This window comes from Populus nigra, chromosome 14 (assembly GCF_951802175.1).
Source record: "Populus nigra chromosome 14, ddPopNigr1.1, whole genome shotgun sequence".
NCBI classification, from domain to species: Eukaryota; Viridiplantae; Streptophyta; class Magnoliopsida; order Malpighiales; family Salicaceae; genus Populus; species Populus nigra.
This window is the reverse complement of record NC_084865.1, coordinates 595,356-615,756: the sequence shown is the minus strand read 5'-3', so window position 1 is coordinate 615,756 and position 20,401 is coordinate 595,356. Positions and strand designations below refer to the sequence as shown.

Genomic DNA, 20,401 nt, shown 5'->3' with positions numbered 1-20,401 from the left:
CACACATCATTCAAGCCTCAGGGCATGAAGAATATTGTTACTTCATCCCAACAATCAGCAGAAAGGTCCCATAGCTAGTTTCAGACAGCTTGACAGTGTACAAGAATAAATGTGTCACGAGCATTTCCTTTTCCATCAAGGAGGAGATGTTGAGATTCATGATAGTAGTGATGGAGGATAGCATTGTACCAGGATCAATGACATGGCAGGAAGGGTTTGCATCCTAGCCGCAAACATAGTTCTTACATTTCATATGTATAAATAGGAATCTCTGAGCAGATCAGATTGTAATAATTCTCGAGCATTATCATTTCTTCAACTCTTTTGTCTATAATTCTACTATCTTTGTTTGCAGAAAAGCAAAGTTATTAAACTGAGGAAAGTTAATTTAGATTAATTCATGTTAATTCAAAATAATATTATTTTAAGTTTTTTTTTTTAAAAAAATAAAACAACCTTATTTTAAGTAAAATTCAAATCAAATTTTAACTTAGTCAACTACATAATAGATTAATTGATATGATTTAATTAAGTCAACTCTCATTTAATTTAATTTAATTTTAAATCTGATTCAAGCCAAATCAATAAATCACCTGGTTAACTTGTCAAATCAAATGAGCTTAATAGCACTAATTTACTTTCTATTTTTGTTACTAAAAATAAAACTCCCCCTTAATATTGAAAATTATTCAATTAATGTAGTTATTAGAATATGAAAATTTGGACATATCTAATACTTCAAGATTTCAAATTCAATATTATTTAAATACTTATTTATTTCAGAGATTTCAACTTTTCTAAATCTCACATGCCAACTCTATGTGTAGGGATGATATACAGATATTCATGGATTGAATTTTTTTGATATTTATATTTTATTTATTATTTATTAGGTAAAAACATTTAAATATTCATGAGCTATCTATTGAATTTCAGGTATCCATATAGATATCCATTATATAACTATTATTTATTATTCAATAAAAAATAAAATATTTAAAAATATATATATATATATATTGTATTAAAAAATCTAAATGTTTTATAAATATATCAATATAATATAAATATATATTTTGAATTTAGTTCAGACAAGTTTCAAATTAAATTTAACAATATTTATATCTCACTTATTACTCATCAAATAAAAACTATTTATTCATTTAGATTGCATTAGGTCAGTATCTATTAGATTTATATTATATTTACATCAAACTTCAATAAATAAACAAATGGATGGAGGAACTAAAAATTAGTCCACTTTGAACATGTGTGTCTTTGTTCAAATTCTTTCTTTTTTATTTAAATCCTTGATACTATACCAATTATATCAATTTTAAAAGATGTAATATCTAAAAAAATATATTTTAATACATAATATAATTGAAAATACTATAAATTTAATTAATCATAATTAATTGGTAATTAAAGAAGCAGACTGATAAATTTTTCCATCTCAAATACTTTCTTTTAGAAGTATTTTCAAAATTAAAAATATAATCAATAATATAAAAACAAAAAAATAAAATCAATACATTCTTTCTTTATCAATATTTTATTTTAATGTCTAATACTCTTCATACTCTAAAATCAATGCAAGTGTAAAATTAAAAGTTTTAAACGACACCGTTGAAACAAATCGTCGAGGGTGGATAAATCATCCAAAATTAGACACAAAAGGAAATAATTAATCAACCCATAAAAACGACACCGTTACAACTCGTCCAGACCAGAAATATAGCCGTTAGAAATACAACAAAGCGAAGAGCCACACCTCTACCATCCTCCTCATTAGCCAAGTTCCCAAATTCAAAAATATCCGACCGTTAACCCTCACAGCGTTGATTTTATACACTCTCTCTCTCTTTCATTTCTCTTCACTCTCTCTTCTCCTCTTCCTCCAAAAAAAATCCCTAATTTCCCAATCTCTCTCTCAAGAAATAACGGAAGAGATTTCTCTGTTAAGAAAAATGGCAGCAGAGAGTGACGATTCTTCGACCGCTACCACTGCTACGACGACGACGTCGTTGACTGCTAATGCGACGACATCGTTGAAAGAGAATACGACGACGTTGATGTTAGTAGACGAGATGTATGAGTTTTCGGCTCCGAAGTTTTATGATTTTGCGAAAGGAGAATCGGATGAAGATTCTAGAAACGCTGAGCTTTGGTTCGATGTTACAGCGGCCTATGCTCCTTCTCGTATGTCTCTCTTTCTCTTGGTTGATGATTCTTTTTATTTCTTCTCTTCTTTGTTTTTGTTTTACAGTTGAGAAACTGGGGAACGGATTATTTTTAAGTTTTTGTTTATTGAATTAATGAACATTTGTGTGTAATTAGGGTTGAGTTTTCGTTTGATTTGATGAAATCAGGAGGGTTTTGTTGCGACTCTACGGTTAAATTAGGGTTTTTTCGAATCTGATTTTGGATTTTGGGAGGGGAATCGAGAAATTAAGGAAGGTAGAGAGAGAGAGAGAGAGAGTCTTGATGGTGGTCTGTTTTTGGGATTTTTTTTTGTTTGTTTGTGATTTTTAGGGTTGTGTTTGTGTTTTAATTGGTTTTGATTTGGAATTTCGAGGTGAGAGATTAAGAAATTGGGTATATTTAGAGAGGGAGAGAAGCTTGATCATGAGTTTTTAGGGTTTTAGATTAGGAAGTTGAGAGTTGTTTGTGTTTAATTTTGATTAATTAAGTTAAAAACAGGAATAATTAGAATTGAGAGAGATAATTAATTAATTAATAATGAAATTAGGGGACTAAATTGAGAGTTGTATGTGTTGATGCTACTGGTGTTGTTAAAGATTAAAGAGTTTAGTGGTTGATTGATTCTTTTTCTGTTTTTGTTTGATTTGATTTGATTGTTGCAGCTTTTATGCCTAGAATAAAGACTGGTAGATCATTTAAGGTAGAGACCTTATGTGATTTTAGTCAAGCAGACCAATTCCATAAGGTAATTATTGATTTTATTATTTTCCTTTATATCATTTCTATTTATTTTATTGATTTATTTGCTATTGTCAATTTAGCCCATTGAAATTGAATTGCAGGTCGCAGAATCATCTGATTCAAAACCAACTGACTCTTCATCAGACAGCAACTCTCAATCAGAGGTCATGCCACTACCGGAACCAGCAGCATCCTCTGAAATGAGGAAGGAAGAAACTAGTTCTAATGAGGAAAACAAAGAAAACAATGCTAACCTTATCAATGTGGTGAGTGGTTGCTGCAAATTTTTGTTTAAAAAAAGTTCTGGGCCCTTTTGGTCTCATGAAGTGGTGCATATTTCAGATTTCTGCTGGTGATGTTACTTGTGAAAAAGAGAAGAAGGTGGGGTTTGCATGTGCTGAAAGTAATGGAAGGTACTGTGCTCTTTTGTTACTATTCCCTTTGTCATTTTTTTCAACACTAAAATGGCTAAAGAAAAATAAAAACAATGAGTGCTTGTGAAGAAGATAGTTTATGGTGTTGTTTTGATAGCTTAATATCATTTTTATGTGTCTCTGTTGCATCCCTTTCTGCTGACTTCCGTTTTTCTATCAGATGCACTTCTTCTCTGCAAATCGAGAACACTGATGGTAAGAGCAATAAAAATGAAGCTTACTGCACCCCTAAGCAACCAATGTCTTCTCGGAACAGAGGCATATTGACTGATTCCAAGAAGAATCAATCAGCTAGACATATAGCTAGTTTGGTTAAGAATCCATCGTCGGTGAAGCCAAAGGGTCAATCACAGTCTTCACGAGTTAAGGGAATCAAACCAACAAGTGTCAAAAAGTCAGTAGACTTTCTTGTTAATTTCTGTATTAAAATATGTGTTTGGTACCATATTAATAAGGCATTCTGACATGCTTTTATTGTAGAGATCCTAATGTGAAAAATGTTGCTGGGACTGCCAATTTAGCCCAAGAGAACCAAGCAATTAAGAAACAGAAGCTGGATGGGGGGAGGTCCAGACAGGTGATTGGTTACTATTGCCATGTTCTTCTCATTGAACCATAGTCTTCTGATGATACGTCTACTTGAACAGACTTTCCTTTTTTATGATTTCAGATTGTTAATGCGAAGCCCCCACAACCATTGATGCACAAGTCCAAACTGGGTCTTAGCAGTGGCAATTCTAACTTTTGTTCATCTGTTCCAAATAAAATGCAGAAAGTGGATAGAAAGGTATGCTACTTTTGTCAAATCTCCAAAATGTATTCAATTTTTTTGACATTGTTAGTTATTGACACGTTGAACACTTGTTTTGTTTAAAAAGGTTTATGTTCGGGAACAAGCAGCTCCAGCTCCATTTGTTTCAGTGGCAGAAATGATGAAGAAGTTCCAATCAAATACTAGAGAATTGTCATTGCCACATGTAATAACAGAAGTCCATTTCACTCGTGCTTTATTGAACTCGGTCGCTCCAAGTTCTTGTATTGCCTGCATCTGTTGTTGTTTTTCTTACAAATTTCTGTCATTTAATGTTCAGGATGGTCCTGCTTCTGTTATCCAGAGGAAGCCTAAACTCACACTGACAAGGCCTAAGGAGCCTGAATTTGAAACAGCTCAGCGTGTTCGCTCAGTCAAAATAAAAAGTACTGCAGAGATTGAAGAAGAGATGATGGCCAAAATTCCCAAGTTCAAAGCCAGACCACTGAACAAGAAGGTATTTCCAGCTTGTTTTGCAATTTTTGACATCTTCCATCCTATCAGGTCCAACAACTAGCACTGCTCTTGTTTAACTTCAATGTGTGCTTGAATTTTTTTTTCATTGAACATAGATTCTGGAAGCTCCAACATTACCAGCATTACCAAGAAGCACACCACACCGACCTGAGTTCCAGGTAAGCTGTAAGAAATAATGATAAATAAAATTTTACTCAAGATGATGATAATTGTAGGCTAATATTTCTTATTTCTGTAGGAGTTTCATTTTGTGACAGCAGCGAGGGCAAATCAGAATGCAGAATCAGCTTCAGTGGCTTCAACGGAAGTGTCTTGTCAGGTTCGAGCATCCTCATTCATGGCCCTTCTTTGTCCTAGCAGCGCTAGTTCAGATTTACTCACTATTGTTCCTTTGTTACTTTCTATAACAGAGTAATCAGTGGAAACCTCATCATCTCACAGAGCCCAAAACCCCTGTTCTTCATACATCTTTAAGGGCCCGTCCAGCAATGGTGAAAAGTTCTTTAGAACTAGAGAAAGAAGAGCTTGAAAAGATCCCTAAATTTAAGGCAAGACCTTTGAATAGAAAGGTAAATGAAGTCATTGAACATAAGCAGCCACTTAAATCTTAGTTTGGAAAAGAAATTGACATTAATATTATCTCGTGTAGATATTTGAAAGTAAGGGAGAGATGGGGATTTTCTGTCATGTGAAGAAGCAAGTTACGATCCCTCAAGAATTTCATTTTGCCACAAATGAGAGGATTCCACCGGCTTCTTCTGTTGTTGATATGTTTGAAAAGGTAGTATATTAGTCATCATATACATTTTTTAATCCTATATCTAATTGTGTAGCATATGAATAAAAGTAATACCTGCATATCTCATCGTGCTGTTGGTCTTCTTCTCAGCTCTCACTGAGGTCAGAACCTACCAATGAAAATCCCATTCCAAGAAACACACTGCCAAATCCATTCCACCTCCACACAGAGGTATGTCCATTCATTCCTTATTTAATGGAGCAAAATCAGGTTATCTTTTGTTTTTGTTCATTCATTTTTTGCTTGTTCCTTTATCTCCAGGAAAGAGGGGCCGAAAAAGAGAGGAAATTTGTGATGGAACTTATGCAGAAGCAGATGGAAGAGGAAAGAGCAAGATTTCATAGGGCCAATCCCTATCCTTATACCACTGATTATCCTGTGGTAAGAAATTCAACAATATGTATCTCTTTATTATGCATCACAAGCTTTTAGGCTGAAAATAATGGTGCTATGACTGATAATCATCACTTCATTCAGATTCCACCAAGACCAGAGCCCAAACCATGCACAAAAGCAGAACCTTTCCAATTAGAGAGTCTAGTAAGGCATGAGGAGGAAATGCAGAGGGAAATGCAAGAAAGAGAGAGAAAGGAAAAGGAAGAAGCCCAGATGAGGATATTCAGAGCACAGCCCGTACTTAAAGAGTATGCAATGCGGAAGAACTCAAAACTTTCCAATGCTTATTGATGTGTACAAGTCAATCATTCTTTCCCATTGATGTATCTTATGCAGGGATCCAATTCCTCTACCAGAGAAAGTGCGAAAACCACTTACACAGGTTCAGCAATTCAATCTCAATGCAGATCATAGGGCTGTGGAAAGGGCAGAATTTGATCAAAAGGTGAGTAGAACCACATTTATTTAAATTAGGCAAGCAAGCACGTATGTGGTAATTTCATCTCATTGGGGGTGTTAACAAGAAAGCTCCAGGGTGTCTCAATTGGGGGTGTTAACAAGAAAGCTCCATTTTTCTTTTTCTTTTTGTGTTTTTTCAGGTGAAGGAGAAAGAAATGCTGTATAAGAGATATAGAGAAGAGAGTGAAACTGCCAGGATGGTATGTCTGCTGTGCGCATGTCTATTGTTGCATTCTCGCATTCTCTTGCCATAAATTACCAGCTTGCCTATTGCTTAATGTTTTGCAGATGGAAGAAGAAAAGGCATTGAAACAGCTTAGAAGGACAATGGTTCCCCATGCCCGGCCGGTTCCAAATTTTAACCGCCCATTCTTCCCCGAGAAGTAAGAAAGAGTTGACCACACTCCAGTTGCAGTTCTCAATTATTTTACCAAAACACCCTTGATTGATCAAGTGATTTATTTCATCATGTAGGTCGTCCAAGGAAACTACAAATGCAAGGTCACCAAATCTACGGGTGCTCCAAAGAAGAGAGAGGAGGAAGATGATGGTGAATGCAGCTTCTTCTGCCGCTGCTTCTGGCATGAGGTGATTTGTTTTCCTGTGTAGAGCAGAGAGCAGCTGTTCAAGAACTCTTGAACCAACCATTCATTTTGATTTTAGTAGTGATCATTCTTTTCAGTATTATTGTACTGCTAATCATATGTACAAAACCTTAGATCATCATCATCATTTGTTGTAACATCAATTCTAGAATGTAAGCAAAACTAATGATAACGGAAATTACTATGTCTTGTACTCGGAAATTTGTTTTGGTATAAAATAGAGTAAATGATACGATATAAGACCACCCTATAGTCCTTTGAACTTCTATCAATGATCGTAAACGGCAGTAAAAATATATGTGAGATCCAGGAGAGCTCTCCTTTCCCTCGTTTTGCAAGGAAAAACTTTTAAAGTCCCCCAGACCAAATTGCTTTGAATCTTTAATCCTAGTGACAATGTTAATAGCCTGATCTTAGTTGAGTTTTCTACTAGGTCAAACTTAGTTAAATTCGAGTGAGATCCAAGAGAGCGTGTTTACTTAAAGTTTTTTTTTTATTTAAAAAGACTTGATGAGGTAGTGACTCGGATTCTTCACCGGGTCAAACCTGATCTGGGATTTGAGCGTGTTTACTTAAACTCAACTATGATCTTAGTTGAGTTTTCTACCAAAGAACTTGTGAAGGGCCCTTTCTGCTGCTGCCGGAAATGAATGACATGAACCTTTGCTAACAATAAAAGCAACTTTTTTCGTATATATCACAATCTAACATAAAATTCGTATACAAGGCTTTGGGTTCCGAGAAAAGGAAGCAGTGGTAATAAATTAAAATTAAAAGACTAATCTAAACGTTGAAAAAATATAAATGAGATGGAAGCCTTTTCTTTCTCTTCCATTGAAGCCGAAACATCAACTTTTGATCATCTCCTTCTGCCGATAAGCTAGTATCTGCAAAATCAAAGAGCCAGGAGATGAGAAGAGTAATTTTGTACACATAATCGAGCAAAATCAGTCACTGCCATGAGCAGAAGATTGCCATCCAGCAAGAATCACGCTCACCAAATGATCTCTGCTGGAAGAGCAGCTTGCTTTAAGGCCTGCCACTGTTTCTTGTCCTTTCAAAATTTGCAGCTCATCCATAGGGATCTGAGGATGCTTGGTGGGCAAATTTTCATCCGACTGGTGCTTCCCCTTGACTAACAATATTTCAACTTCTTCAGCTTGCAAAGTTGTTTGGTGAGCAACATACTGCATACAGAGTGTATATATTGTCAAGATGAGACTCGTAAAGAAATTGAGGAGTAAAAAAACAAGGAGAGCCGCGTCACAGTTCGGGTCAGACCACATGTTGTTGATGCCATTTAGCAAAAACATTAAGCACAAACACAAGGCTTACCAACATCATTTCAGGATTATAAATCAATATTGGCCTAGGAAAAAGCGAGGCCATACATCGTGCTGGCGTAGAAACTTCCCCAGCATTGTAAAAACCACGAATGCTGGAATATGAAGCATCATGCTTTGAGACATGCTTATGCATCAAGGCACTCTTAAAACTTTTTCAGAAATGCACGTTAATTGGGCTTAGCATAAGCCATTCAGAATAGCAGGTTAGAATCATGGTCAAATTTGGCTAGTTTTAGAAGTTTCACTGGGTTCCACCGATACATAGAGTAGAATAGGACTAAATGAGGCTTGCTAGCCACTGTTGCCAAAAGCAATGTCTGTCTTGATTGATTGATTTTCCTCAGTTCAAGGGTTATAATTCTAGTGTTCTATCAAGAAAAATAAACCAAGTATTGCGGAATAATAACTTCAATCCTGCTTCTCAAGAAAAAATCATTTAAGGAATTAAGGTGGTGAGAGAGAAATCTCACTTCACATAGGTGTTTGATTGACAAACTGGGCCGGCAGCAAAGGTAGGGCTGCTTTAAAGTTGGTGCACTGTGTTTGTCCAAAGTAATAAGCTTGAGATGAATATCCAACTGCAAACACATAATATGATTAGGTTACACAGGATGCACAAATACATGGGAAGAAATGGCAAAAGGGGCTCAAGGGGTTTGAGACACTAACTAGATAATTCGGTGGTAGATGAAAGCTAGAAACTACAAAAACAAGTATTTAATTCAATCAGATATTGAAATTATTATTGACATTTTTAAGAATTTAGACAACTTCGTCCATTGGAAAAGCAATGGTTTCTGTGTAATTTCATGTCCTTGTCAATTAACATTTTGATCGGTTTTTAATTGGTGTTGTTCTTTTGAGTTATAGACTATCTTGTAAGCAGTGACAGATCTGCAGCTTTGCAACTACCACATACATTTAGGGCACTTTGTAAGGAGTTATTCTCTTTGGATCTATGTTAGTTAACCTCCTATTGATAATACCTGGTTCAAAACATCGAACGCGTCCTGTTGCTACAGTACATCAATTGCTTTTCATAGCTACTTGACATTAAAATTTCATTCATTCCAAACCCTTCCCATCGTTACACTACCAAATCTTCTGAACACCTATATATTTACCTTACCCTTCTCTTAAAGTTGACACATTCAATCAAGTTTTTCAAAACCCTAAATCCCTGTGAATTCTGGCAGCCAAAGCTTCAAGTCAGACCTCCCTTTATCAATAATACGTACTTGCACATCCTTAGAACTAGAAACCCCAGATTGTTCATCGATGAAGTCCATCATGAAAATCCCAATTTTCTAAACTCTAGCCTAACATGGTAGCCCAAGTAGACAAATAAATCAAATTTGTCCAACATCAATTATGAACTCACATGATGTTTCACATTGCAAATAAGGTGATCTCAACAGAAATCAAAAGGAGTTAACAGCATCCTAGCATACCTCATCATTTTTCTCATCTAAGCTCCTGAGATATTCTACCAGCTTGGATAAGCGAGTATTTCGTGAATTCTTATTGTTGCAACCACTAGGATTACCATGTCTTGTATGACTCCGAGTACCGCCCCTGCCCCAAGCAAGCATTTCTGTGTTCCACACAAGCCCTGGAGATAATCCCCTGTTTTCTCTATTTGAATCTAAATCATTTTCAGCACATCCACCCTCTGAATTCACAGCTGAAGAAGAGGGCTGGGAGGTCCGCTGTCTCTTGCGCCTCCTCTGCCTAACTTCTGTAGAGCGGTCATCAGTGGAAGACGAGTCCTTGGCTATATTGTCATCATTTTCATCCTCAATGTCTTCATATCCTTGAAAATCACTGCCTCGACTGTTCCGTCGCCTCCTTGAAATAGGCCGATGTGTTCTCTGTGATCGTGTCATGAAAGTTGATTCTTTACCCAGCGTGCGTCTCTTAACCAGTGCTTCTGACTGTCTTTGAATTATTTGAGCGATTGAAGCTTGAATCTGTTCAAAACAGAAGGGAAACAACACACCAGAAACAGGGAGAACATGTTGAGTTTAGGCAATGGCTCTAACATAAAACAACAGTGGCTTGAATAATTCTACATATTACGATCCTTGAAAGAAAAAAGGCATCTAAAATTAGTGGCGCGATGAACAAAGTGAGTATGCCAGAAGTGTCCATTTTAAAGAACCAGTATTCTTCTGCATTAAGGAATCGAAACTCTCCACACAAAGAGCAACGATCTCCAAGATTGTCACCTCACGGACCATCAACTCAGAATTTGAATTAGTGAAATAAATCAATATGGACTGTCAGGTGAAATTCCCATGATGTATGCTTCTTTCCAAGCATGACAATCAAGGGCTCAACAAAGCAACATCATCACAGTTATCTCAATCACTGCTTTTCTTAAATTTAATTCCCAGTGAAATGAAAATGAAGGTTATTGCATATGCATGCAGACGAGGGAATAAAACATAAATCAACACACCTGCTTGTTCCGAGTCCTTTCCTCTTCATGAAAAGCCAATTCCTGAGACCAAATACTCACTCAGCAAACCAGTTGCTTTAAAAAAAAATTAAAAAACAAACAAACTAGCAAAGCAGTTGCTTGATTGAATGAAATACTTTCGAACGCATTTGACAAGAAAGTAGATGAGCCAAGTCACTTATACCTCTTCCTCATACTTATCAATGTCTGGATATAAGGCTGCAATTAGGGCATCATAGTTTGGATCATCTCTCAAGGATCGCCGACTTGCACAATGTGTGCGGCAAGCAGGGCATTCATTGTTCCTGCAATATATTACCAATTCAGTAAAAAAATGTTAGTGGTACACAGTATATGGAATTATCACAAGTTTATCCCAAACAATGGCATGATTAATGCATTAGGATGTCAGATTACAAAAACACAGATATAAAGAAGAGTTTCAGTTGTTACATACCCCATTCGCATTGATTTATCAATGCATTCCCTGCAAAAACGGTGCAGGCATTCCATTACAGTTCGTGTTTTCTTTATGATCCCTGTTCAGCCACAAGGCAAGAATAATTTACTAAATGTTCCGCCAACATGGATAACAAGGCAACTTGTAGGTGCAATAAATGCAGGTATTGGAGATTAATCAAACTCCTGAGCAAGCTAACGTGCTGACATGCATTGCAGATAGCACGTCAAATGAAGAAATAGTATTACTGTAGAAGTGCCGATGGAAACGAAAGCACAAAGTCCAGTGTTAAAGATTCATGTTCATTCTTCAATCTCAAACAAAGTGAAAATGAAGTATGGAACGGGTATAATAAGTTAATTGGAAACTTTGTAAAAGCTAAGGAAATCCAGCAACCCTCCACAAATAAATCTCCAAGCTGACCACAAAAGAGATTGGTCAATTAACAAATGGTCATCATCTAAAGATCCGGATGGCAGGCATCTCACATGCAATTGACTAAACACGATCTGGTCCAAACATCACTTGAATTACATACACTGGATGAATTGAGCATTCTTGGATCCTTGGATGAAAACTGAAGGAATAATAGATTGCATTGCATTTGAGAATTTCATACATAACAAAACCTGATGGTTTTCATGACAGTACGCCATAGAACCAACCAACTTCTCGCTTTGAACACTGAGCAAGGGATATAAGCATTTCTTCCTCTTCCTTGTGTTACCATGCTTACCTTTGAACACTGAGCTGTTAATCACAGTTCAGTAAAGCTAAATTTTACAAGTCAGACGCATCATGTCAAATACATGGCCATAGGTTCCCAAGGAGTTCTCTATTTAAGAAAAAATATACCTCTACCTAACATAAGTTTCCAACTATTTAGATCACATCTAGCAAACAGAACTATTGATGAAATTCTGACATATGTTTAGCAAAAAAGGAGAACAGAAGAAAATTGCAAGCTCAGTACCTAAACATATCGGACACTGCACATCTTTACGAATGTCCAGCAGTTCCACAAAGACAAATCTGCAAATGAAACAAAATGTGAGTGGCCATTTAAACCCACTCACTGATATATACTAGTACAGTAGAATACAAACATAAGCTAGGTGTTGGAATAGAGCATACGTAATTTGTTTCCAGGAAGAATATAAGTACCTCTTTCAAATCTTCTCATAGAGACTAAAATAACATTGAAAAGAAATGGACTTTGTAGTTCACATAGAGATATGCGGTAAATGTGCACATGCACATAAAAAAAATATGTATGTCTTTGCAGGTGGGTGAGTATGGATACGTAAAGCCAAAGAAAGAAGGAAAATTTGTGGTAAAAATTCCCCATGACAGTGGAGTGCTACATGATGCACATTGCTGTCAGCATACTAGCTTTCACAGTCTTCTTGGGTGATTCTTAGCAGTGGAACTTCATCTCCTTCACCTTCTATTATGCTTAAGACCCCTAGTTCCTAGAAGCGGAAATCCACATTCTTAATCACATTGTCAACTTCCCTCGTAGTCAAACTACCCATGGAGGATAACCAGCTAGAGGTTGATCGCTTTGATCTTCATAACCGAGCCACACATACAAGGCTCCATTACTAAAAACTTCCAATACTGTGCAGCATGATACACACTGATCACATATGCAAATTCATGCCAGAAACACTCCAAAACAGAGAAGCTTCACTAAGATCAAAGACATCTTCAAAGGGCTGAGTACAATTGAGTTAAACTCGACCCCTACTTGAAAAATGTAAGGGTGGCTGCATTTCTCATCGTTCAGTCATCAATTTAGGAACCACCAATCAGTACTACTAAAAGACACTAGTAAACCAGCAATACTTCCAACGTTAGCAAATTGGTGCAAATTCTCTGTAAAAAATTCAACATTTAGCTTCAACCCCACCAAGAAACAGATCGAGAACATGCACCAACCTCTTACGCATTCAATCATAACAAAACTACTACTCCAAAAAAATCCCACCAACCTCCATAACAAGAAAACGAATCCCCTCGTAATTAAAACCCCATCAGGAACCAAATCAAACCCAAAAATCTTAAAAACTCAGATAAGAAACACAACCAAAATATGCACTTGACTAAATTCCAGGGAAAAAAGAAGAAGAAATGTGTAAGAATGAAAGCATACTCGGGCTTTTCCTCATTTTCAGAACTGGAAGAAGAAGACGACTGGGTTCCATCAGATTCTGAGTAAAAGAATAAGAAAAAAAGCTTCAATTAATCAATTATTTTACATTACACGTCAAGAAACATTTACACACACATAAAAACACAAGAAGAAGGAAATACCTTCTTTCCCTTCTTCTTCTCCTCCTCCTCCTCCTCCCCCTTCCTCTTCTCCTTCCTCTTCCTTCACTTCATAATCTTCTTCTTCTTCTTCTTCTTCTTGAACTTCTGCTTCTTCTTTCTTGTCTACTTCCTCCTCCTCCTCTTCTAGTTCTTGATGCTGACCATTTTGATGGTGCTGCTGTTCCTGGTCAGTTGGATGCCCGTTTTGTAGAGGAGGAGATAGCTCAGACAAGTCTTGTCGTTGCTGTTGATGATGATGTTCTTGCTCTTGCTCTTGCTCTTCACCTTGTTGTTGTTCATTGTCGGGATTAATGTTGTCCGGTGAAGAAGCCGAGGCGTGGGCAGGCATTGATGGATGCTTCTCTTGTGTGTCGCTCTGTAAATATGAGATTTTGCTGTGCCGTCAAATATACATATATATATATATATATATATATATATTTTTGGTGTGTCTGCTGCTGCTTGTGTGTATGATGATGTTGTTAAGAAAGAGAAACGAAGAAGAAGATGGGAGAGTGAGAGCTTTGTTGCCTCTTTTTTCCCCTATTTTTTTCCTTTGTTTTTATACTTTTCCTTTTCCTTTAAATATTTTATAATAATTTTTTAAACAGTTTTTTATTATTATTCTTTCCTAATTAAAAGAACATATTTTACTAAATAATTATATTTTTTTTAGATAGAAAAAAAATAGAAATATTAAAATATTTATCTCTATATCAATTTTAAAATGATTTTTTTTTTGTTTATTCAGTAAATGAGCCAACAATTTATGGATTTATTATTATTATTATTATTATTGATGAATTGGCGTTGCGGGTAGCAGTGTCAAAATAGGGAAAAGAGGTGCGAGGAATGGATGTTACGGCCACCGAGAGAAGCAGCGCTTGTTGCCTTGGTGGGCGGCCTTCTGTCTCTTCACTTTTGCCCTTTTTCTCACTCTATTTCTTTTTTTTTTTTCTCATTATTTTCTTTAATATTTAAATTGTTTTTTTCTGGCAAAATAAGTCAGTTGATTAAGTAATTCTTAATTAATTTTAATCTAAAATGTTATTATTGGTTTTGCAGCTAAATATTGTTAATTTTCATACCAATTAGAAAATGAATTATTTCACTAGTTAATCACAATAAAATAAATAAAATATTTATGATTCTAAGAAAACGTTTGAGCTAAGCATCTATTACAGTATGTGGTTTCAAAACTTGATAGATTAATGTTTTTTAAGATATTTCATTGATTTAAAGAAAAAAATAAAAGATAAATAATTTATTGATTAATTTTAGAGTTAATTCTGAGCTAATCTAAATAAACTTTACTATGGGATTAATAGAGTTCATATAAATACAACAAATGAAAAAATAACTCTTTTTTTTATAATTTATGAATCTTAAAATTAGTGCAAACTCGTAGGTTTGTTAAGGTAATTTATAGATCGGTAGATCAACTCGAATCTATCATAAAACGATATTATTTTAATTTTTTAATAAAAATTCAAACAATATTGTTTTGAATCATTTAAAAAAAATAAAAAAAATATTAGAATTAATTTGATTTAATCTCATTCGAGTTTGACCATGTAAATCAAGTCATGACTCAATTTACAAAATCATTCAAATTCGATCGGGTTTTAATTTTCAATACAGTTAAGAAAACCGAACTCGGTCGGCGAATCAACCGCAAAGCCAAACCCATTTGTAATTATAAGTATGCTTAATTAAAGTCATGCTCGAAATGATAGAGGAGTTAGCAAACTCCGATACCAACACCTAGTAGGTGAGGGATTGTGGATCTGTCATGTTGAAAACACTTTCTGGGCATGAAAGTTAGGTCAACGATCCCACTTGCCCTGACCTATTAAATCCATTTGCATCTCTGAACTAGAACAGCTGGAGAACGAATTCAACAAGTTGGAATATGATTGGATTTCTTGACCATTAATGCCCAACTTGAACTGGGCCTGACTTAGGGCATCAGACACCTTTTTGCCTTTTTTTTAGGGTCCCAAATGATTATTTATTTGTATATTTGTCAGTTAAGGACAAAGAAATCGCCCTTCGACAGAGTCCCATGTTGGCAAAGATATGCTTTAACTAGAATGCGAAGCATCCCATGTTGATTATCGCAGTGACTCTATCAGTACTGGTGGCTAAGAATAGATCAGAGACGGCGCATGTCACCGCGCAGCTGCCTTTTGTTGACGAAGACAGCTTACCTTTCTCAACTCTGAAATCAAGAGCTGTAGCTGCCATCTTGCCCGACGAGAACATGTTCGTTCAATTAGATATGTATCTCAACTCATGGAATGCTATGGACACTGATGAGTGTTCAATGTAAGTTTTAAATATGGAGGGATTTCCCTATTTGGTAAGAGTAAAATGATTGTCACGATCCAATCATTAATTATTTAGATATTGTTTAGTTATAGTTTTCGAAGGTAAAGGTGGAGTTCGATAGAACGGAAGCGACTTGTTTTTTTTTATTATTATTATCTTGAAAGCATGAAAATTCATTTCAAAATTGTTAATTTTAAATCTCTGTCTCTGAATTTTTTTTTCTATCATGAAAACATGTTAGGTGTATATCCATGCAGAGAACCAAAAACAGCAAGTTGATCGCAAAGTGACCTTGTATGGAGCTAAATAACACATGAAACAAGCTGGCTCATATCCCAAGAAAGATATGCCGATTGACTAGAACTCAGGCCTTCATGGCAACTCTATCGCAGTCTTTTCAGTATGATTAGTAGCCCTAGAAACCCCATGTGATAACTGATAATATATTGATTGAAGCAAAACACTCAATACAAGTCAAGTCAGTGCTTGCAACAATACCCTGAAACTATTAGAATAAGTTGGGTTAAGTTAAGTAGCATATGCCTACTGCCACAGCTAGCAACCCTGACACCATGCATGGTTGTCACACAATGTGACATTAGCATTTGTTTAGCCGGAGAAGTACATAATAATAATAATAATAATAAGAAGAAGAAGAAGAAGAAGAAGAAGAAAAGGGAAAGAGTATCAGCATCATTACATCCCTAGGATGACAGAAGAGAGAGAGCAATCGGTTTAGCTTATCTGGAAATGTTTGTAAGTGGCATTTTCTTGGATTGTTATCTTAATTCTTCCCCTTTCATCAGCCTGTCCACATACCATATCCTTCAACTGAGTGCCATGAGTTCCATTCACTTTGCGGCTTGAGCCTTCCACGTGAGATTCAACAACATTCTTCCTTCGCCTCTCATTGTGTCCGGCCAACCGCCTGCGACAGCTTCTTTTGGTTTCATCAAATTCTGATAGTTCATGGAATCTGCATCACAATCCTCCTCAATCAGACTATACAAAACTGTCACAGTTTTTAGCACTCCTTGATGATCTATGACATCAGAAAAAAGGCCAAAGACATCATAAAGTTGTTATTCCTGCATATGTATGTGGTTTGATTAAGATACTTAACATGCGTGTCTGTGTTGATTAATTTCAAAGGACTCGGAAGAGAACTAGTGCTTAAAAATTTATAAAATGGGGCAGCAAAGACGAGGTTTTTTTTTCTTCAAATTAGCACAGCAAACAAATTTATTTGGAAAAATAGGATACAGAGAAAAACAATTGCACCAGCACATCTTCTAATACTGCAACCATCTTGCTGACGCAACAAGAAAAAAAAATTCCCTAACCGTGCCAGTGACATTGTCACAACGAATAAAATTATTTTGCTGTAACAGTGCCACTAGCTACCGTGACTTGTTGCTCTGAAGAGATTGCCGCATGTGTTATTTATCCAAGTTTTTTTCCTCGATTTGATTTGATTTGATGTTTCCTTGTTGACTGTGTTAGTTTTGATGAAAAGAAAGAAAAACAAATCCAGCAAAGCCAGTGGATTCCATCTTTACTAAAGAAACGGTACCAAATTGAACAAAGAGGACAGATGTGATACAATCCACAGCTTAATATGCTAAGATAAAGCAAGATTATGGAATCATTGAATTGCAAGAAGAAGAAGGCATGACATTTGAAGTAGACTAGAATCCTGCAACAAAATGTCAAATCTGGCCGAATCATTGAATTTTATCTTCTTGCCTTTACCACAACCTTAAGATATGTCCAGATCCACTAACATAAATAATATTATCCTAAAACCTTAATTAATAAAAAATGTCACTTAGACTAACAAAAGCTAACTGTTCTGAAATCATCTTTCAAAATTTGTGCAACCGTTTTAACCTAGTATTGCCTCTTTTGCACTTCATTTTTTTTTCCAGCATCGACTTGTGTCATGCATCAAGCAGATCTCATTATTAAAAGTTGTCCAGTCCAATACCTTTTAGGTTCTCCTCCCGTAAATTACTAAATCAGCTTCAATCAAAACATCAATAAATTCAAAAAAAGAGGGGGGGGGGGGGATTAAACAGAAGTAAAGAGAATTTATCATCAACATCATTCAAAAAATAGCATCTTCTCTTATAATTAAGAAGCAAACTACACCAGGGAAAAGCGGATGATCAACAGCAGTAAACTTTGACAACCCCAGCTAGTCACCCCAGATTTTCCCAAAAAGGGAAATGGTAAGAAATGAACATGAGACTTTCTTATTAAAGGCATCAAATTCAGGTTATATAAGCAGCAATTAAGGCAAAACAAGAAACCTAAAATCCAAATTACTTGGAAGCCAAGTTGGGATCAACCCCATATATGAATCTTTGTTTGTACACTGTTTAGTTTAAGTAAAGCGAGAAAAAAAGACACAAGAAACTTTGCAATTATTTAATGAAACAACAGCAAGCTAAAGTTTTTCAACATTATGGACCACAATTAGACACAAAAATCAAAACTTTTCCACATATTCAGCTAAAACAATGACAAAAAAAGAAAAGGGCACTCATTTCTAACCTGCTACATTGCTGGCAAAACCTCTGCCTAATTCCAGCTACAAGCACAACCTGAGCCTTAGCATGATGTCCACAAACCTTATGCCTCCTATGATATTGCTTTGCATCAGTCAGATTAGCTGTACACTTCTCTACTTGACAACACCTCATCCCTCCTCCACCACCACTTGACACCCTCCTTCCTCCACCACCACCACCACCAGCAGCAGTAACTACCACTTTCTTTTTCTTGTTACTCTCGAGAAATTCATCTTCCATAAACCCCATCTGGTTTTGCTCATACCCTTCATCATCTGAAGAGTCATCAGCACTATCCTTCTTCATTACTTCCCTCCCCATCACCATCCTAATTTGCTTCCCTTTACCATCCATTTCTTTTTGGAAGAAAAAAAATTAACGAAAAAAGAAAACTTGGGTTCAAAAAGTGAGGTTCCAAAGGGTGAAAAGAATGACAAAAAAGAAAGGAAAGATATATGCTTGAGGTGGGAATTAGAGTAGTAAGTAAAGGATAAAAGGTGAAAAAGAGTCAGGACCACAACCACAAGCTCCATTTTTATTGTTTCTTTTCCTGTTTTTTTCTGCCCTTTTCCCTATCCATGCCTGGTTTTGTTTTTTTGTACATAGGAAAGGCTATGAGGTAAGGAATGTCAAGTAGTACAATAATAACACTGCCATACAAACAAGCAACCCAAAGAGAAGGAAAGAATAAACAATTCAATATCTATTTGGAGAAAGGAGGAGGGGGGAGATGGGAGTAACATTGCATCATCCTTTAAATTTTTCATTTTGGCTATATTAACCCCTAATCACAATTTTGGGCAATATCAATAATCCGAACGGCTAGGAGATTTCATCCGAGAATTGTTAAAGGTTGACACTTTTTGGAATTTAATACTAGCTAGATGGCTATCATGTGTTGTCTCAAGTGTTCAGGGGGTTCCATGCGAGGATTGTGACAAAAAATTACAAGTAGGAGGTTTAGGAAGCTTGAAATTGTGATTGAGAGGCTAAAATGACTAACCTTCTAAACTTTGAGGACCATATGGAGGGGAGGTAAGTTTACCTGGTGCAAGTACTTACTGGTGGTGGTCTTGCTTGTGCTCGTGAGGGGGTGGCCCTACAAGGGTTGCAGACAGTGTGACCAAAGAATTGAAGAGTGAGTACTGTTGCTAAGCTGTGTGTGTGATGTGTTAGGTTTTGTGTACATCTTGCTTTTTGAATGGGACAACTATGAACTGCTTTGACAGGGATCTACTACACCTAGTATACCTTCTCCACATCGGTATCAGCGTGTAACTCCTTGCCATCTGGAAAAACTAAGGGGTCTCGGTTTTTATGAATTATTTGATTGGTGGATGTGACCTTCAAGGATGTGCCATTGGTATGGTGAATATGAGGCATGAATTTTCATGGAGAGTGAGAGTAATTTGGTAGGTGAGAGGTGTTTATAGCTTGGAGAGGTGGTGAGATGTGATTGGTTAGGTGTGGGAGTGGTGTGGCTTTAGGTTTGATTGTTATTGGGATAGGCCAATGAGGGATCGAGACATGGTAGGGTTTCATGGGGATGATGATGATGAGTAGTTAGCTTGGAGAATTTGGTGTTGTCTCCTATCAATAAGTATGGTACGATCTCTGTTTACAGTGGTGGGGACTATAGATTCTTTCCCCTTAAAAAATCCTGAACTCATTGGGCCTTGGTGCATTAATGGTGGAAAAAACAAAACCAGCTCTCCAAGTTGCACAGCCATGAACCCAAAGCTAACCAAATTTCTATCCTTTTCGATCCTCGCCCATCTATTATACTTAAAAGTTGAAGTGTTCGTTCTTTTTACTCAATTACAGATGATAATATTTTATATTTATATCTTATTCATATAATCTCGGAGCTGGAAGTTTAAAAGGCTTTTTAACTGATGGATTCCATGGAACGAGGTTGCGAGGACTTTATCCAAAGGGGAGACAACTCCATTGGAGAATAACCAATCACAATGAGAGCATGACCTTC

The 20,401-nt window shown here is 36.2% G+C and overlaps 3 protein-coding genes across 4 annotated transcripts; 1 reads left to right on the top strand and 2 right to left on the bottom strand.

The window, feature by feature from the left end:
* Positions 1-1,817: 1,817 nt before the first annotated feature.
* On the top strand, positions 1,818-7,128 carry LOC133672718 (protein TPX2-like). 2 transcript variants are annotated; one of them, XM_062093220.1, is made up of 20 exons: positions 1,818-2,202; positions 2,868-2,950; positions 3,048-3,212; positions 3,289-3,359; positions 3,541-3,774; positions 3,861-3,957; positions 4,051-4,167; positions 4,259-4,357; positions 4,472-4,648; positions 4,764-4,826; positions 4,907-4,987; positions 5,079-5,237; positions 5,318-5,449; positions 5,558-5,638; positions 5,729-5,848; positions 5,945-6,111; positions 6,200-6,308; positions 6,463-6,522; positions 6,611-6,705; positions 6,797-7,128. In XM_062093220.1, exons 1-20 carry the CDS (start codon positions 1,971-1,973, stop codon positions 6,912-6,914), a joined length of 2,460 nt encoding a protein of 819 aa, XP_061949204.1. In that variant the 5' UTR covers positions 1,818-1,970; the 3' UTR covers positions 6,915-7,128. The 2 variants fall into 2 exon arrangements, with proteins under 2 accessions (XP_061949204.1, XP_061949203.1); XM_062093219.1 differs by having other exon boundaries at positions 3,027-3,212.
* Positions 7,129-7,589: 461 nt separating this feature from the next.
* On the bottom strand, positions 7,590-14,047 carry LOC133672631 (putative E3 ubiquitin-protein ligase RING1a). The gene is made up of 10 exons (XM_062093100.1): positions 13,511-14,047; positions 13,350-13,407; positions 12,168-12,226; positions 11,192-11,273; positions 10,919-11,039; positions 10,735-10,776; positions 9,725-10,243; positions 8,744-8,851; positions 7,926-8,114; positions 7,590-7,814 (listed from the first exon to the last, which is right to left on the bottom strand). Exons 1-10 carry the CDS (start codon positions 13,857-13,859, stop codon positions 7,776-7,778), a joined length of 1,566 nt encoding a protein of 521 aa, XP_061949084.1. The 5' UTR covers positions 13,860-14,047; the 3' UTR covers positions 7,590-7,775.
* Positions 14,048-16,270: 2,223 nt separating this feature from the next.
* LOC133672585 (squamosa promoter-binding protein 1-like) lies at positions 16,271-19,285 on the bottom strand. Its single transcript, XM_062093031.1, has 2 exons — positions 18,398-19,285; positions 16,271-16,817 (listed from the first exon to the last, which is right to left on the bottom strand). Exons 1-2 carry the CDS (start codon positions 18,766-18,768, stop codon positions 16,577-16,579), a joined length of 612 nt encoding a protein of 203 aa, XP_061949015.1. The 5' UTR covers positions 18,769-19,285; the 3' UTR covers positions 16,271-16,576.
* Between the last annotated feature and the right edge of the window lie 1,116 nt (positions 19,286-20,401).

What these genes read in the sequence shown, in the direction of transcription:
- LOC133672718 (XM_062093219.1), top strand. Translation starts at nt 1,971, where the DNA reads ATGGCAGCAGAGAGTGACGATTCTTCGACCGCTACCACTGCTACGACG. An exon ending in TGTGCTGAAAGTAATGGAAG is followed by an intron (nt 3,360 to 3,540) that starts GTACTGTGCTCT and finishes TTTTTCTATCAG; the next exon opens with ATGCACTTCTTCTCTGCAAA. An exon ending in CGCCCATTCTTCCCCGAGAA is followed by an intron (nt 6,706 to 6,796) that starts GTAAGAAAGAGT and finishes TTCATCATGTAG; the next exon opens with GTCGTCCAAGGAAACTACAA.
- LOC133672631 (XM_062093100.1), bottom strand. Translation starts at nt 13,859, where the DNA reads ATGCCTGCCCACGCCTCGGCTTCTTCACCGGACAACATTAATCCCGAC. An exon ending in GCAGTGTCCGATATGTTTAG is followed by an intron (nt 11,274 to 12,167) that starts GTACTGAGCTTG and finishes GTGGCTGAACAG; the next exon opens with GGATCATAAAGAAAACACGA. An exon ending in CTTCCAGCAGAGATCATTTG is followed by an intron (nt 7,815 to 7,925) that starts GTGAGCGTGATT and finishes TTGATTTTGCAG; the next exon opens with ATACTAGCTTATCGGCAGAA.
- LOC133672585 (XM_062093031.1), bottom strand. Translation starts at nt 18,768, where the DNA reads ATGGATGGTAAAGGGAAGCAAATTAGGATGGTGATGGGGAGGGAAGTA. An exon ending in TTTTGCCAGCAATGTAGCAG is followed by an intron (nt 16,818 to 18,397) that starts GTTAGAAATGAG and finishes ATTGTGATGCAG; the next exon opens with ATTCCATGAACTATCAGAAT.